The following is an 18,064-nucleotide window of genomic DNA, read 5'->3' as shown; positions in this document are numbered from 1 at the left end:
TCTGTGCCTCTTATCATCTCCATGTCAGTCTAGCTGTTAAACTTACAGCTCCTGCACAGTCTCCACTATTGGGTATGGTTTGGCCTCACCCACATATATAGCACTTGTGTTAACGTGACTGTGTTTTTTTTTCTTTCCTTTATCAGTTCTCATTGCTCTGTTTTCTGCGTTGTTTTTTAAATTGAAGTATAGTTTTTTTTTTTAATGTTTTTTAAAATTTATTTTTGAGACAGAGAGAGACAGAGCATGAACGGGGGAGGGTCACAGAGAGAGGGAGACACAGAATCTGAAACAGGCTCCAGGCTCTGAGCGGTCAGCACAGAGCCCGACACGGGGCTCGAACTCACGGACTGTGAGATCATGACCTGAGCCAAGGTCAGACGCTCAACCGACTGAGCCCCCAGGAGCCCCTAAATTGAAGTATAGTTGACACATGGTATTATATTCATTTCAGGTGTCCAACTTAGCGACTTGACAACTCTCTACGCATTAAGAAATGCTCACCACGGTACGTGGAGTCACCTCTGTCACCAGACGAAGTTATTACGACACTGCTGATGCCATTCCCTGTGCTGTGCTTCTCACCACTGTGACTTCTTTTCTTTGTGCCTGGAGGTATGTACCTCTTCATTCCCCTCGCCACGAGGGATCTGGGGATATTATACAGCTGTGCTGCCATTGTGGTTTTTCTTCACTATTTTCTAACTATTTTCAGAGGAACTGCCATGGACAATATATGCTGACGTGTCACAGTATTCATTTGTCCATGGCTTCAACTACCCCTTAAACGTGGATGCTTCCCCCAATTATAACCATCCTGCAGATCTCTCTTGAGCTGCAAATCTTTACTGGTGCCTTGACAGACCCTCAAACTACACACGTTTCAAAATAAACTCATTTTGTCTCCCTTTCGGGTCATCTCCCAAATGTGTTCTTCCTTACCCAATTAACTTTAAACTTAATGCCATCTCTTATCCCTTGACCACACCCCTCTTTTCCGCTCAGATCTTACCAGTTCAGTCACCAAATCTGCCCACTCTATCTGCTAAAGAAACATCTCCCAACACTATCTACTGTTGTTCTCTGCCTGACTGCTTTCTTATTCTCATTGGTTTTATTCCAACCCATCTAACAAGGTCTCCTAGGCTCTGGTTCCTTCTCCCCCAACACGCTGTTCACACTGCTGCCGGAACCACATGCCTGAAAGCCTTGCATTTCACTCCCCTATTCAGAACCATTCTCCGTGCCCTCAATGACCGCAGGGACAACCACACACACCGAGGTCCTCCCCGGTCTGGTGGCAACCTCTCCTCTCCACCTGTCTCACCTTCTTCCATTTCTTTGCTGCAATCTAGTCTCAAGCCACGTAAGACCGCCAAGCTCATAACCTGTGCCTCTGTGTGCACTCTTGTCACTGCCTGGACCCCCTTTGTCTCATTTTCACTCGGCCTGCACTCAGCCTCTAAGACCCAGTTTTACACCTGCATCTTCTGCAACACTTTCCCAGGACCCATGCAGACCTAGATGTTTCCCCTCGATTCTTCACACAGTTCTGTAGATGGGAACCCTTTACTGGCTTGTCAGTCACAATTTTTTGGATCTGCCTCATTCAACTGTGATCTCATGAAGACCACGTTCTTGGCTGTCCCAGGTCCCCAGTGCCCAGGGCAATCGATACAGCAGTGTGTGGTCAATGTCTGCTGGTGAACTGATCAGGCATGTTCAATTTAGAAGAAGCTTTTATAAATCTCTTTATTTTAGTCAACAAGTATTTACCAAGCACCAAGTGGGATACATATATGCAGAGATGGTCCTTCCCCTCTGGCATCTACAACCTAGTCAAGAAAATAAGGCATATTCAGGAGTGTGTGTGTGTGTGTGTGTGTGTGTGTGTGTGTATTATTTAACATAAATAGAACAGAGAGAAGTGTATGGACTTGAATGCACTGGGTATATTTCAAGTGGGTCAAAATGTAAGAACAAACTACCATATTAAGTCTAAAAAGACATTACTATTCAAGTAGAAGAGTGGTGATGTACAAAATTATTAATATTAAGGAACATATAATGAATACTACATAATAAAAAGAGGAAAAGGAAGATTTTAGAATAAACCTTGTAAGCTGGAATATTCTTCTGTTCATAGAAGGAATACCTAATGTATTTAGATTAATCACCTTGGATCAAGATCAAACTAATCCTGAAGGATAGGACTGAGAGAATGGATTTCCATCTAGAGATAAGATATTAACTAGCTTTACCAAACACCAATTATGAAGATAAAAATAAAGAACACCTTAGAGAAGCCCAAAAGGTTCTTAAACTTTGTGAAAGAATCCAGACATTGGAACTTCTTTCATTTCTTTTTTAATTTTTTTAATGTTTATTTATTTTTGAAAGAGAGAGAGAGACCAAGAGAGCCTGCAAGGAGGGGAGGGGCCGAGAGAGAGGGAGACACAGAATCCGAAGCAGGCTCCAGGCTCTGAGCGGTCAGCACAGAGCCCGACACGGGGCTCGAACCCACGAACAGTGAGATCATGACCTGAGCTGAAGTCAGATGCTTAACTGAGCCACCCAGATGCCCCCAGACATTGGAACTTCTTGAGATCACTACCATCCCAAGTAACTATCAATAAGCTAAAAGTGTCTCATTAATGAGAAGTGTGTGTGTGTGTGCGTGTGTGTGTGTGTGTGTGTGTGTGTGTGTAACCCTCTCATACAGTTGTGTGCTGCTAAATGCTTCACAAGTTCTTGGGGAGACAGCACTGACTATAACATGTGCCGACTTCTGTGCGTGAATGCTTCCACCATGGCTGATTTCAAGCTATCAACCGAGCACGAGTTAAGAGATGACAGCTGGTTCTCACAAGCTGGAATGGATGGGCCCCAACACACCACTGCTCTCATGAGTCACAGTTAATAAGTCGATTAAAAATTAGAACGCCGTATTTATAAACCCATGTGTCCAGGACATATCTTGAGCTGTTCTTTGTGAAAGTTCTCATTAAAGAGATCTCCTTTATACTTGGCATATGGCTGTATTTCAAGAATTAAAGAGCTAGCAGACGTTGGTGGCTGAACACAGGAGCTGAAGAAGTCAGAGACGATCACGAGTGTTGGAAAGGTGGTGATATACCAACAAGAGACAGAAGCAAGGTGGGGAGGCGGTTGGGAATTAAGTGGTTGTCTCTTTGCTTTCCCAGGATGAAGGCACATCCTATTTGGACACCTGCAGACACCATACTGAATAGAGGGTTAGAGACTGTTCCTGGAGATAGGGAATTATTTATAGAAGTCAGGGACGAGGTCAGGACACAGAATCAGCTCTGGAGGAAAAATGCAGTGATATGCATCAAATATCTGATCAAATGTTGAGCTTTTTGGAGACTTGGAGGAAGACAAACCAGTAGACAAGATGTAGTTAGGTAAACAGGAAAAATGAAAAAAAAAAAAAACCACCAAGAAACATCATGAAGGAGAATGATGAAGGCAGACAAAATGGTCAAATGCTCCATCAAGATATAGAGGGTACACAATGAGGAACGGTTTCTGGATTTCAGTCAAGGAACGGATTTCAGCAAGGGGTCCGCGGATCACAGAAATCCGCCGTTTGGGAAGACTGCCCCACGCAGGAGTCAATGCTCCCTTCTTACAACTCGGAATGCAGTGTAAGAGTCGAAGGCTTCTTTCTGCCTGAAGCGTAGTTCAGATCTAAAACCCAACGAGCCAACGAACGAACAAAGCCCCCGCAGCCATGAATGGAGCTAGTGTCAGGAGAGAGGGCTGTTCCGGCCGCAGGCCGAGAGGTCTGGCTCGGTGAGAGATGGAAATCCTGGCATGGCTCCTGAGCCTTTCTGTGTCCAGGGTTAGTGGCCAGTTTCAACGCAGAAAGGCCTTATCCAGAACCACAGGATGGATGGCTGCCCCCGAGTGAGCCAGCCTGTGGCACAAGGACTGGTCTGGCAGAAACCTTTGGGGAGGGTGGCGATTTTGGCATCACTCTCTGCCAAAACAAAGCAAGTCTGAGATGAGAGGGAATGTCTACTAACGGGAGACAAGCTGAACCCCGCAGGAAACCCAACACGTGTGCCTGACTGGGCCCGAGTCTGGATGCTGGCTTTTGGTTTCAGAGCCCGAGGCCGGCTCTGCCTTCCCGGGCATGTGAGCACACCCACCCTCGCTCTCGCAGGGAAGACTTCTAGAGATGCAGCTTTGGCTGGGAGCGGACGAGGTCTTGCCTGTGCCTGCGCTGATCTCTTGCGGTGCCCATCAGCTTGCCCTCGCCCTGCCCAGGGGTTGCCTAGGAGACTGACGAGCCTCAGGTCCCAGCCAGCTCGCGTGGGTAGCCTTCTCTCCTGTCTCCCTTTCCTCCCAGCAACAAGCCTCCCGATGAAAGATTTGCTTGTCTTCATTAGCAGGCTTGAGCTTTTCGAAAGGTCATCACTTCAACAGCACTCCGTGTTTCCCCCTGACTTTGCAAAGACTCTTGGGGAAGGGTATTTACCTGTTCAGAGCTTGCTGGGCCCCAGGACCTGTCACAGGTCTCATGGCCACTGGCCGCAAGGACACTCACTGTAGTCCAGACGGGAAAACATATGCACGCTCGGGAAGTAGCTCCCCAGGGAAATGCCATAAAACCTTGGGTCGTTGTGAGTTCAAGCTGGGAAGTGCTGTGCGATTTCAGGGGCGGAAGACTTCACAGAAGAGGGAAGCTCGGGCCTGGATCCACGATTTGAGAGCGAGGACAAGAGCAAGGACCCAACGGGCAAGCACGGCTGGACATAATAACGGTGTTACTTCAGTGATGCAGAACCAGGAGCAGCAAATTCACTGCTCACATCAAGAATGGACAGGAGAGGGACACATGCCCAGTCTCCACTCTAAAAGGCCAATGAGAAGAGTTTGTTCTAGAACACAAGATGGAACTGACAAGGGCTGTCTGTTCTTAGGGAAAAGGAGAAAAGAGAGAAGCAGAATGGCCTATTTTAGAGCATGGGAGGGGTTCTAGGTCCTCCCTGGCTGCATCCAAAACAAGGTGCCTGTTTTCTCCATGACCTCTGCTCACTTCCTGCCCTTCCCTTCCTGCCTTTTCCCCTCAGGTTAGGACAGCACTTGCCCAGAGAGACTATTACCCAGAGCCATTCCCACTTTGGACACAAACTCAAGGGCTGCGCAACCCTGATAAGGATGAGGGGCAGGTAGGGAAATGCTTCTCAAGCTCTGATGTGCTTTACAACACCTGGAGAGCTTGTTGAGATGCAGATTCGGATCGTGAGGGCTGGCCTGGGGGCCGGGGGTGGGGGTGGGGGGCTCAAGATTCTTCATTTCTCAGGAGCTCCCAGCTTCTCAAGAGATGCCCGCGTGGTTGGATCTGGGCACCCTTAGTGTAGCCAGGAGATGAAGCATCACACAGTGCTGAGAGCTCTCTGCACAAGTGCCCGGCCCTTCTGTCCCCTGCAGCTCTCTCCCTAACCTCGTGGAGATGGTAACTGGGCCCTTGACCTCCTCCAAGGGGGAGCAGCAGGTCTTCACACCTGGGGCTCAGCTGGGTGACTGCCATCAATACTGTCTGCCCACCAGCCTCCCTAGACACCCTCCTGTCTAACACCTTAGCCCACTTCCCCCCGCCTGACCCAGTCTCAAAGGAATACTTCCACTGTTTCTTGGGGACAGAGGAGGGGAAACAAAGCAAGCCAGCTTTTACAGATGAAGATCCCCAGGGCAGATTCCTACCTGTCCTTCCCCGTCGCTAGCCTCGGAAAGATGCCTCGCCTCTAGCAGCCACATCTGTCCATCCAGACCCTGACTGTAGGAGGAAACGATTTTCCTGCCCCTCGTGTTTCTGACCTACAACCTAGCAATTCATGGGGGAGAGTATTGGCCACTCGTTGGCTCTGGCTCCTTGGGAGTTGGACAGAGTGAGCGCGGTCGCTGGATCCTGGGGCTCCTCCCGCAGACCCTGGAGGGACGGGTTTGTTTCTTGAGCATTTTCTGAGGGTTTAGGGAAACATGTATTGACGACTGTCAGTGGCCCAGATGAGGACAATGAGTGGTAGCTTGTCAATTAAGATAGTGTTTGAATACTGGCACTTAATTGAGCTAGACCGCTAAAACAAGGAACATACAAAGCCGGAGAACAAGCAGGCAGAGGTACTGCGAACCAACCCACCCTAGGCCAGAGGAATGTGCGCTCTCCCTCGGGAAGATGAGAAGGGTCCACTCTGCCAGGTGCTTCTGTCCTAATATCTCACGTTAAGCTCACGGCAACCACTGCATATAAATAACGGGAAATGGGGCTCAGACAGCTTAAGCACGCTGAACAAGGACGCCCGGTTTCCAGGCAACAGAGCTGGGAATCCATCGTGGGTGCGTCTGGAGCAAAACCCCTCGCTCTTGCATGAAAGACGTACACCCTCGTATGAACCTTGGATCACACAAACGTGGCCTCGGATCCTAGCTCTACCCTTGGGAAAGTCACTCAATCCAAATGCGCCTCTGTGTCCTCGTCCACAGAAATGGAGGGGACGTCTGCTTCCTGCACCGTCGTGGGATGGTATGACCAGAGGACTGTTGCAGGCTTTGAGCCCGGCACGGGACTGAGGACTCAGGGAAGCTCAGCCGGGTCAGGGACTGCCCTTTCTTATTTGTTGAGATGGAGTCTGATGTCAGAAGGCCTCTCTACCCCCACTGGAGGCCCCAGGATACACACCCCCAAACGCATGCCGCAGAATCTTGTGGGGGAAATAATTAGAGGCTGAAACAAAAAAGGGGGCGAAAAGGAAGTAAGGTTGGGGACAGTCCTTACCTTCGACCAGTCTCCCACCGTTAAATGTGGAGGACAGTCTGTTCGGGCGCAGGACTTGTGAGAAGACGCCTTGGGTCCTTGGCACAACTCATCGGAGAGATTCAAGAAGCCGCCGTCCGTTAACAGCTGCCGGCAGGCGACTCTTCGGTTCTGAGTCCCCCCGCCACAGGTCCTGGAACACTGAGGAGATGGAAGGAGGTGGGTCGGGGCTTGAACGGCCACGGGCGTGGTGGACCGTGGGGTCCCCGGTCTGCTGTACCTGCTGCCATTCCTCGATGTGCCAGCTAGGAGGGCAATCAAACTGACTGCAGGCTTGTAAAGCGTGGGGCTTCTCATCCCTGCATTCCTCGGGGGGGGCCGGGGACTCCCCCGGGTAGAGGCAGTGCACCTCCCGGGTCTGGATTCCGACGCCACAGGTAGCCGAGCAGGGCCCCCAAGAGCCGGTGTGCCACCTGTATCAAAACACAAGGGACGGGGGAGTTGAAGTGGCCGGTGAGACCACGTGCAACGGTCCGAGCATCAACGATTTCAAGTTCTTCTCTGGGCGCCCAGATTTCACACTCCACGCGCAGACCCGAGACCACAGCATCCCCACCGACAGATGGCGGTTAAAATACAGACATATAATATGCACAGGCAAGAAACGCGGGGAAAGTGTTTAAAGATTTTTAACCCACTTGGGAAAGCCCAGAGGACAAAAGGAGCAGATCTCTCCCCGTTCTTAACATGCCACCATATATCAATAATAAAATCTTGGTTTTGTTTTGAATAGAGCCCCAAGGCAAGCATGATTTATATGGGTGTCAGAAGAAATTTTAAATGCTTAAAAGCACACTTCAGGAAATTTTCAGGGCACCTGGATTCATTATTTGGAATATCCCTAAGAAAATTCTTCTCTGTTAGGATTGGATTTACAACACGTACGTATAATGGGATTCCTTTCCAATAAGATCTTGGAAAAATCAGGTTTTCTCATGAAACATCTGTAAAAATGAAAACCCAGGGCAGCTGCTTTTGATACATATTTCCAAACTGCATTCAAGGAAGATTCTCTTGAATCTCAATTCACACTCCCGCTAGAAGCATGTGAGAGAGCGTGGTTTCTGTCACCCACACCGGACAGCATCCCTGCCCACCTGATGGGTGAACGATTGGACGTTATAGTTATCTTAATTTGGGGGTATTTAATGATCAGCGAACGCAAATTTTTAACCAGTGAAGACATATCATAAGGAAACAATTTTAAAATGCTTACAATTGACATAAAAGGATGTTTGCTCCTAGGTGGTGGGTAATAGCAAAAAAACAAAAAACAAAAAGCCAATTTAATTAAATTTTATAAAATGGAATGAGACGATCTAAATGTTTAACAATAAAGGGTAAACTAAATAACTGTATATTCATGCAGCACAATGCTAGCAGCCATTTAAAAACAAAGTATAGTTATGGACATTGAAATAAATTCATGATACATGTTTATTAGAAAACAGGTCAAAAATACTGTATAATCATATTGTTTTATGCATTTATAAATGCATGCAGAAAAAGAGCTTGGATAATTACACATCAAAATGTTAACAGTGATGAGGTCTAAATGATAGGATTTTTATTTTCTTTATTCTTGCCAGTATTTCCCCTGATTTTCCTTAAAATAAACATTCATTGTTAGAAAAAATAAGTTAGTTCTTCGAAAAAAAAATAGTGTTTATATAAGGGTGACTTTCAGTTTTTCTGATTTCTAATTTTCTATAATAAATATGTTTTACTTGTGCAAATAAGAGGAAAAATACAAAATGAAAAGTATGCGAGACAAATGCAATGGGACAAAAAGATGAAAACTTTCATTTATGAAGGCAAAGTTCACAATGAAGATATAATACTCATAAAAGTATGAAGACTGAATAAAAAGTATAAATATACATATAAAGTACAGCTGTTAGATATAAGGAAAATAGAAGCATAAGTAATAAAAAATTTTAAAAGCTATAAAATACTTCTCTAAGCCCCTGGTATATCAAGAAGGCAAACTTTAAATAAGAATATAGAAAATTTAGTGACACATTTCGAAGGCTTGATGACGTAGATAAATTTTGGGGAAATTACAAAAAGTTTTATTCAAGATTGGGACTAGATCCTGTTAATTTTGTGGTTGAGTTTCTACAAATTTTCAAGAAACAGGAGAATTCCCATGTTATTTTAAAATCTCCAAAGTAAAAAAGAAGATTAAAATATTCTCATGCATCACAAAGCTAGGAAAAAGCTTGATCACAAAATCTGCAAATATACATAAAGAGTTTTACATGTAATGATGTATTCTGAATCCTAAATAAAAGAGAAGTATAAATCCCAAGTAAAAGAGAAGTTAATCAAAGGATTACAATACTAACAGTACACACTGTGGACTGAATGGTTGTATCCCTCCCCCAAATTATTTGAAGTCCTCAATTTTGATGTGATGGTAGTTGAGACTGGGACTTTAGGAGGTAATCAGAGTTAGATGAGGTCATGAGGTGGGGGCCTTATGATGGGATCAGTGGCCTTATCAGAAGAGAAACCAGAGTTCTCTCTCTCTCTCTCTCTCTCTCTCTCTCTCTCTTTCTCTCTCTCCAACAGGAGGACACAGAAAAAAGGCAGGTGTCTTCAAGCCAGGAAGAGAGCTCTCATCAGAACTGTGCCCTTTCCAGCACCTTGATCTTAGACTTTCCAACCTCCAGAACTGTGAGAAAATAATTTTTTGCTTAATCTATCCAATCTATGACATTTTGTTATCACAGCTTGGGCTGATTAATATAGCATGTTTTTTTGACCACAGTGGAACCATATGAGACAATCCCAATACTTAGAAATAATCATCTAAATTACTCATGGATCAAAGAAGAAATCATAATGGAAATTAGACAGTATGTTTTAGATACTTGCTAATAAAAATACAAAGTGCTAAAACCTGTGGAATGCAGCTAAAGCCATGATTAGAAGAAAATCAATAGCCTTAAATGAATATATTAAAAAGAAAGGCTTAAAATCATAACCTAAGTATCCATTTCAAAGAAGTTAAAAAAAAGAACAGTACATTAACCCCCCCCCAAAAAAAAGTAGAAGAGAGGTACAAAATACATGAGAACAGATACGAATGGACCAGAAAACAAAAGTTACCCCTTCAAAAGACTAATAAAATGGATAAACTCATGGTGATTTGGGAAGAACAAAAAGATAATCCATAATTACCAACAAAAGGAATTTAAGAGGGGATCTCAAAGGCATTAAAAATAAAGAGTACAGGGCACGTGGGTGGCTCAATCAGTTAAGTGTCTGACTTCAGTTCAGGTCACGATCTCATGATTCATGAGGTTGAGCCCCGTATCAGGCTCGGCACTGACAGTGCAGAGCCTGCTTTGGATCCTCTGTCTGTCTGTCTGTCTGTCTCTTTCTCTCTCCCTCTCTCAAAAATCAATAAGCATTAAAAAAAATAAAATAAAAATAAAGAGAATAAGTGTGTAATGGAAAACACTATATGTCAATAAATTAAAAAATTTACATAGACTGAAAATATTCCTACAAAAACTGACTTACCAAACTAACACATAAATGGAGAGAAATATGAATAGTTCTATATCTATTAGGTTAAATGTGTAATTTAAAATACTTGAAAAGTAAGCTCAAGTGTCAGCTTCCTTGGAGAAATTCTACTAAACATTTAATGCATAAATATTCCAACCTTATATAAATTCTCCAGAAATAGAAAAAGAGGGAAAACTTCCTGACTCATTTAGGTCAATGTCACTCATAAACACAGATGTATAAATCCTAAACAAAATATTACCAATGAAATGATAAATAAATATTACATCGTGACCAAGTTGGGATTATTCCTGGAAGGCAAAGTGGCTTCCATCTTGGCAAATCAATCAGTGTTTTTGATATTAACAAAACATAGGAGAGAAATCATGTGATCGTTTCAATAGAGGGTGAAAAACAGTTGATAATTGCACCAATATTCGCGATTGAGAACTTTCTTAATCTGAATAAGTGCATCCAAAAAAGCAAATGGTAGTGGTGGGGGCAGCGGAGGAGAATAGAGCAAGATATCTGCATCCTTCTCTCTTTAAAAAACAAAAGGCAGTAACAGTTAATGAAAGACATAAGGCTCAAGCTAATTTCCCATACAAAATAAACATCTCAGTAGACCATAAATCAAATGGAAACAGTGCTGAAGTAGACTAAGGTTATCCAGGTTTAGTGGATGCCAGGATTGAAAACTTGCCATAACAGCTGGGAGTCCAATTTCTACGGGGAAAGTAAACACCTGGCACCACAGTGAGGGGGGTGACTGAAGCTAGGCTCGTTTCTAGAAACACAGTGGGCAAGACTCCCTGACCCGTAACTGAAGGCTGAAGAAAAGTAGACTGCGTGTGTGGTTGAAATTGATCAGCTGTCTGGGATAACATAAAAGAACGGAGATAACTGGAGCCTGGTTATTGTGCCAAACTGTCATATAATCTGGGAAGGGTTCTGCAAAATCTCACCTGGGATCAGAACCTAAAGGAAGCAATATGAGACCTGGTTCTGATCTGAGGCTCTTGGGGAGAGGTATTTATTCAGGTAAGCCAAAAACTCCAGAGAAGAACACGTAACTCCCATTCAATATGAGCTTGCAAACCAAAAGGTCCAAGGAGAAAAAAAATTAATGACATGAAAGCGAGCAGACACACTCAACAGATGACAGAATTCTCCCCTAAAGAAATAGAAATAACAATAGCACTACTTGTATAGCATGTACTATTTCCCACATTTGGTTTTAATATAATACTCACTTTATCTTTATAGTGTCTTAAAAAACTTTAATGTAACTATGTTGGTTTTTTTTTTTTTTTATTCTTAGGGGCTAATAATGATCCAGGAAATAGCAGACTGATTGCATATGCTTCCTTCTGTTTCCTTCCACCCACACTCCCAAAAATACCCACTAAAAAGAGAGCAAAGGGATAAAAGTGGTGTCAAACAAAGGCATATAACCACAAAGACAAAGAGACTATCAGAGATGCATTTGAAACATTTTGTAAGCCGGAGAGAAGATGGAAAGTGATGTTTAACTTAGCAGCCTGGAGAACTCTGAAAACTAAGCCAGTATTTGTGGGAAAGTCCAAAAGCAAGAAGCCATGAGAAGATCAGACACAACAAATGTCTAAAACTGGGGCATAGCTGAAGCGAAAATTCACTGAAAGTGATTCACTTAAAGTCTATATAAACCTGAAATCCTTTTGCATGTCTGAGGCATGAAGGCGATTTATTCTCCCACACCCAACAGAAGGTCGAGGGACTTGCTTAAGGACTTGGCAAAGAGCAAAAAGTGGGGGACTGTACTAAGAATGAGGAATAAGTGAGGATCTACGTATTGCCAGGTGAGACCATTAGAGTTCTTCTGTCTTGGCTCAGAGAAAATACTTCCAGTCAGACTTGTATCCTTTTCCCATGCAGACAAAAGGTTGGAGAAATCCTCACTAGAAACATTAACCAGCTACACAAAAACAAACTCAAAATGGATGAAAGACCTAAATGTAAGACAGGAAGCCATCAGGAGAAAGCAGGTAAAAACCTCTTTGACCTTGGCCGCAGGAACTTCTTACTCAACATGTCTCTGGAGGCAAGGGAAACAAAAGCAAAAATGAACCATTGGGACCTCATCAAAATAAAAAGCTTCTGCACAGTGAAGGAAGCAATGAGCAAAACTAAAAGGCAACTGACAGAATGGGAGAAGATACTTGCAAATGACATATCAGATAAAGCTTTAGTATCCAAAATCTATAAAGAACTTAACACCCAAAAAACAAATAATCCAGTGAAGAAATGGGCAAGAGACATGAATAGACACTTCTCCAAAGAAGACATCCAGATGGCCAACCAACACATGAAAAAATACTCAACATCACTCATCATCATGAAAACACAAATCAAAATCACAATGAGACACCACCTCATACCTGTCAGAATGGCTAACATTAACAACTCTGGCAACAACAGAGGTTGGTGAGGATGCGGAGAAAGTGGATCTCTTTTGCACCACTGGTGGGAATGCAAACTGGTGTATCCACTCTGGAAAACCGTATGGAGATTCCTCAAAAAATTAAACTACCCTACGACCCAGCAATTGCATTACTAGGTATTTATCCATGCGATACAGGTGTGCTGTTTCGAAGGGACACATGCACCCCAATGTTTATAGCAGCACTATACACACACACACACACACACGCACACACACACACAATGGAGTATTCCTCAGCAATCAAAAAGAACGAAATCCTACCATTTGCACCTACGTGGATGGAACCGGTGGGTATTATGCTAAGTGAAATTAGTCAGAGAAAGACAAAAATCCTATGACTTCACTCATATGAGGACTTTAAGATACAAAACAGAGAAACATAAGGGAAGGGAAGCAAAAGTAATATAAAAACAGGGAGTGGGATAAAACATAAGAGACTCTTAAATATAGAGAACAAACAGATGGTTACTGGAGGGGTTGTGAGAGGGGGGATGGGCTAAATGGGGAAGGGGCACTAAGGAGTCTACTCCTGAAATCATTGCACTATATGCTAACTAACTTGGATGTAAATTTAAAAAATAAATAAATTAAAAGATATTCAATAAAAAAGGAAAAAAAAGAAACATTAACTAGCTTGAGAGCAAAAATCAAATTCAGAAGGTCTCCCTATGAAGCAGCCCATCTAGATCACTCTAGAGTGAAGCCTACCACTCAACAAATTCTGTCCATATACACAGGGCTTCCAATCTGCCTTTTTTAATACATCATACTTAAATGAATAGTCAAGGAACATAAAATACTTAATTAAAACATCTAAGAAAAAAGAAACCAAAACAGGCATACAGGAGAAAACAGACAGAATGCAAGGTACAAAAGAAAACAAAACTAATATAAAATAAAAACTTCATAATTCATATTCTCAAGAAACAAAAGATACTGTATTCATGAAATGAAAACAGGATGTTGTTTAAAAAGGTACTAGGAACCTAAAGAGAACCAAAAAGACCTGTGTAAATTAAAAATAACTAAATAAAAATGTAACCAATCAATTGAGAAACAGAAGTAAAGATAACTCTCAAAAAGCAGGAATAGAAGAAATGCAAAGTTGGGTCAGTTCAGAAAGTCCAACATTATACAATGGGAGGTTCATTTAAAAAGCAGAAGAAAAGAATAACTCGAGAAAATTTCCCAAAATGGAAAGAAGTATTAGGATTTTAAAGCCCCTCCCAATTTCCCAGCACAAAAGATAACAATGAGCTACGCCAAAGCATATGACATTGTTCCACTGTCTTCCAGAGGTAATAAAACAGGTCTGCGCGGATGATGAAGGATCTATGTGGCAAAGCAGTTCTCAAAGCAGCACTGGATGTTAGAACTCAGTGAATGGAGCAATGCTTCAAGAAATTGTTTGGAGGACACCTGGGCTCAGTCAGCTAAGTGTCCGACTCTGGATTTCAGCTCAGGTCATGATCTCAGAGTCCTGCCATCCAGCCTCGAGTCAGGCTCAGTATTGGGCATGGAGACTGCTTGATCTTCTCTCTCTCCCTCTCTCTCTACCCCTCCCCTAATTGCTCACACACATGTGCTCTCTTGCTCTCTCTGTGTCTCAAAAAAATTTTTTTTTGAGAGAAAATGATATGCAACTTTGAAATCTACACCCAGGCAAAAGATTAAGGTGTAATAGAACATTTCCAGATATTCAAGAGCAAAAACTTAATCCCTAGCTTTGTTGGGAAGCTCCTGGATTTATGTGCTCCAACAAAAAATAGTGAACAGCCTAAGAAAGAGGAAAGCATGGAACATGAAGGGTGGAAAACAAAGAATCCAATGTAAAAGAGATGCAAGGAACCCTCAATATGAGAGTGAAAGGACACAAAAGCTGTTTAGGAAGGAGCAACCAGTCCAATTTGGAGCAGGAAGAGGAAGTGCTCTGAGAGGGATATCCCCAAGAAAATGATGTAACAGAATACATGATGTATTTGAATGCACTGCAAGGATAGTTAAACCCTGGTAGATATTTTGAGAATAAATTAATGACAGGATCATAGGAACTAAGAAAACAAAAAAAAAATGAAGGCAATTATAAACTCCAGAGAAAACAAAAATGAAAATGCAACCATAGTAAAGTATTAAATGTTTCATTCTCCCTTTTTGAAGAACAGCTTTATTGAGATATACTTTATATAACTTAAAATTTACCTTTTTATAATGTCACAAAGTTCCTTTTAAGAAACAGATCCTGCCTAGTCCCGGGCCCTTTTAGATACTAAAAGCCTCACTATGGTGGAACATCTGACCATGATCCAACAGATAAGCATATGACTTGAGCTGCTTATAATGAAGTGGACATACTGTGAGATTGAGCCCCATGTGGGGCTCTGCACTGACAGTATGGAGTCTCCTTGGGATTCTCTCTCCCTCTCTCTCTGCCTCTCTGCTGCTCACGTTCTATATCTCAAAATAAATAAAAAAGAATTAATTCTAGGTTATCTCATTGGTTCTTCTTTAATGTTTATTTATTTTTGAGAGAGAGAGAGTGAGCACAAGTAGGGGAGGGGCAGAGAGAAAGGGAGACATGGAATCTGAAGCAGGCTCCAGGCTCTGAGCTGTCAACACAGAGCCCAGTGTGGGGCTGGAACTTACATACTGAGAGATCATGACCCTCGCCAAGGTTGGCCGCTTAACCAACTAAGCCAGCCAGGCATGCCTCTAATTGGTTCTTTTTAAGACTCACCTATTCTTACCACATTTCTGCCTATGTCTGTTTTGTAATTTCCAGTTCTTCACATGGATGTTATTTACCAATTTACATCACCAAAGATCTTAGTAATATTTAAAGTCTTTTTTGGATTGTTCTGGTATTTTGATTTCTTCTGGAGTGAATTCACCTTTCAGCTGCTGATGCCAGTGACTATCTTCATTAGCATTAGATTTCTTCATGTGCTTTGGAATTTCATTTTGCAGGCTCAACGTGGAGAAAGGTTTCTCTTTCCTCATCTCCCTTTATCCTTTTCTCTGACCCTTAACCCTTCTCTGTCTACAGTTTTGCTTGTCTCCATCTAGCCCTCCAGGATCTCCAGTCTGGAACCAAGTCTTGCGTGGACAACATGGCACAAAAGCACAGCAAGGGCACTGGGGGTCCAACCACCGAGCTAACATGTAATCTGGGCTTGTATCATTGTGTCTGTCCTCTGTCTCCCCAAGCACACAGCCTTCACACAATGGCTTCAGGCTGTGCTCGGCAGTACCTTTTTCCTGCAAAGAAACAGTGGAGGTGGTTCCTTCTTAATCAATCAAAAGGAAGGTATTCAGTCCCTCCTCTCCATAGGCACTGAATTCTCACGTACCCCAACGGCTTTGGGGCCTCAAGCCCTCAAGAACCACAGGTCTGTTTCCACTCATCACTTCACACTTCCGTCCCTTTCCTGGCCCAGATAGTTCTTTTCATGACTTTCCCCTGGGTATATTGTTTTAATTTCCCTGTTCTTATACAGCATTGATCATCAATCTGTATTTGGAACAGAATGTAAAATTAAAACACTATCTCCGTTGGAAACCTAGTAATTAGAATGTGATTTTAGATATAAATTTCCAGTAGCTTTCGAGGTGAGGGCAATCACCAACAGTAGATACATACATCACATTTTGATGATAATTGAGCCACATGGGTAAGTAACTAAAAGGACATTGTCTCACTATAATTGGGCTTAGATGTATAACTTATTTGGAGTGACTTCGGATATTTATCTTTCAAGAAAGTATGGAGCTAGAAGAAGCCACCAGAAGCACAAGGGACTGGAAATGAAACCACTGTTATTCAAGAAATGGGTAGCGGTTTCTTCTTAACAGACAATGGGCTAAATACAGAATTTTTTCAAGTTCAAGAACTGGGTAACAAGTAGGCGGAGGAACACATCCCTCTTGCCTCTTGCTTTCTGACCTCCCTCCCTAGCAGTGCTGACTGCTGTCAGAGAAGAAAGCCTTCCTCAGATGAGTGGGACCATTATGTAACCTTGCCTGTTTCTGCAAGCTGCTGGCTCGCTCCTGGAAAAAGCAAACTCCATAAATAGCAGACACTCAGCAGTTATAGCATAGACCAGGGGGAGTAACCCCATAAGAGCAAATAAACATACAACACCCCACCTTGGAGAGTCTAGGCAAATACATCAAATGCATTTGCCTTTGGGTAAATAAAGATCCACTGACTGTCCAACCCAATCTCAGTGGTAAGTTCCACCCTGGGGTGATATTTTACTGCTATTGCCCTTGGAGTCAGTAAATATTTGTGTGGAAAATATTACGCAACACCCTGTTCCTGTTATTCCTACACCACTGGTTTCTAGAACCTAAAACATTTTTGTAAACTTACCTTTACTTTGGCACCGACCCTTTGTCTCTGCTGGGCTTTTTCCAACATAACTCTCAACGCTCGAAAAGTTTATTAAATTTGCAATTTTGAAGCGAGGAAGAGTGTTTCCCTTCACATAAAAACAGACTCTTAATTTTGCAAAGAGGCCAAGACATATCGTGTGCTCTATTATTCCCAGCTTGGAAGCTCTGTGGGCAAGACGTGGCTGGAGAAGATAACGTGCAATCATTGTTGCTGAGGCACAGCAAAGAGGGGACAGAGGCTCTGCTGCACACAGGGCACACCAGCGTGCGTCCCTCAGCAGCCTTAAGAAACAAGGTCCGGACCTGTTCCTAAATCCTGCTCTGGCTCAGCGAGCAAAGAAAGAGCAGTACCGCAGACTGAGCTCAACCCTGCCGTGACCTCCTGGGCAGGTCAAGGGAAGGCTGTTGTTCTTAGAACTAAAATGAGCCCTGAGCACTTCCAACTACTCATGAGTAGACCCAAGGGTCTAGGCATAGTTCTGAAGATGTGAGTGAAAAACGCAACCTGAAAGCGCCCTCTACAGTGAAAGGCTGGCACCGAAAGGACCTTGGGGGTCACAATGTGCAGCATCTCCCATCGTTACTCAGATGGAGAAGCTCAGCCCGGAGGGCTAGGCACCTTCTGAAACTGCCGGAGGGGGTCGAGCGGGGGTGCCGCCCCTGACCCACCCCCGGTCCTCTCTCCACTCCTAAGAGCTCCCCTCTAACAAGGGTCTCAGATGAGGGTCCCACCTCTCATTCTATTGGACTTCATTGTACCAGTGAGAAGCGATCACTTCCCCGGGGAGAGAATAAACTTGTTTCATGGTAGAAAAGGGCTCCAG

General features: G+C 43.4%; 1 protein-coding gene across 3 annotated transcripts in view; it reads right to left on the bottom strand.

The window, feature by feature from the left end:
* ADAMTSL3 (ADAMTS like 3) overlaps nt 1-18,064 on the bottom strand; it is a 353,901-nt gene that overhangs the window by 81,890 nt on the left and 253,947 nt on the right. For all 3 annotated transcript variants that reach the window (XM_086711720.1, XM_086711719.1, XM_086711721.1), the window contains 2 exons: nt 7,065-7,257; nt 6,806-6,985 (listed from right to left, as the gene is read on the bottom strand). In XM_086711720.1, the coding sequence (XP_086567846.1) occupies nt 6,806-6,985; nt 7,065-7,257 (373 nt within the window). The remainder of the gene's footprint in view (nt 1-6,805; nt 6,986-7,064; nt 7,258-18,064) is intronic.

This window comes from Puma concolor, chromosome B3 (assembly GCF_028749965.1).
Source record: "Puma concolor isolate L17-30 chromosome B3, mPumCon1.1.hap2, whole genome shotgun sequence".
Classification (NCBI taxonomy): Eukaryota; Metazoa; Chordata; class Mammalia; order Carnivora; family Felidae; genus Puma; species Puma concolor.
The sequence above is the reverse complement of the archived record's forward strand: the minus strand, read 5'-3'. Positions and strand labels throughout refer to the sequence as shown.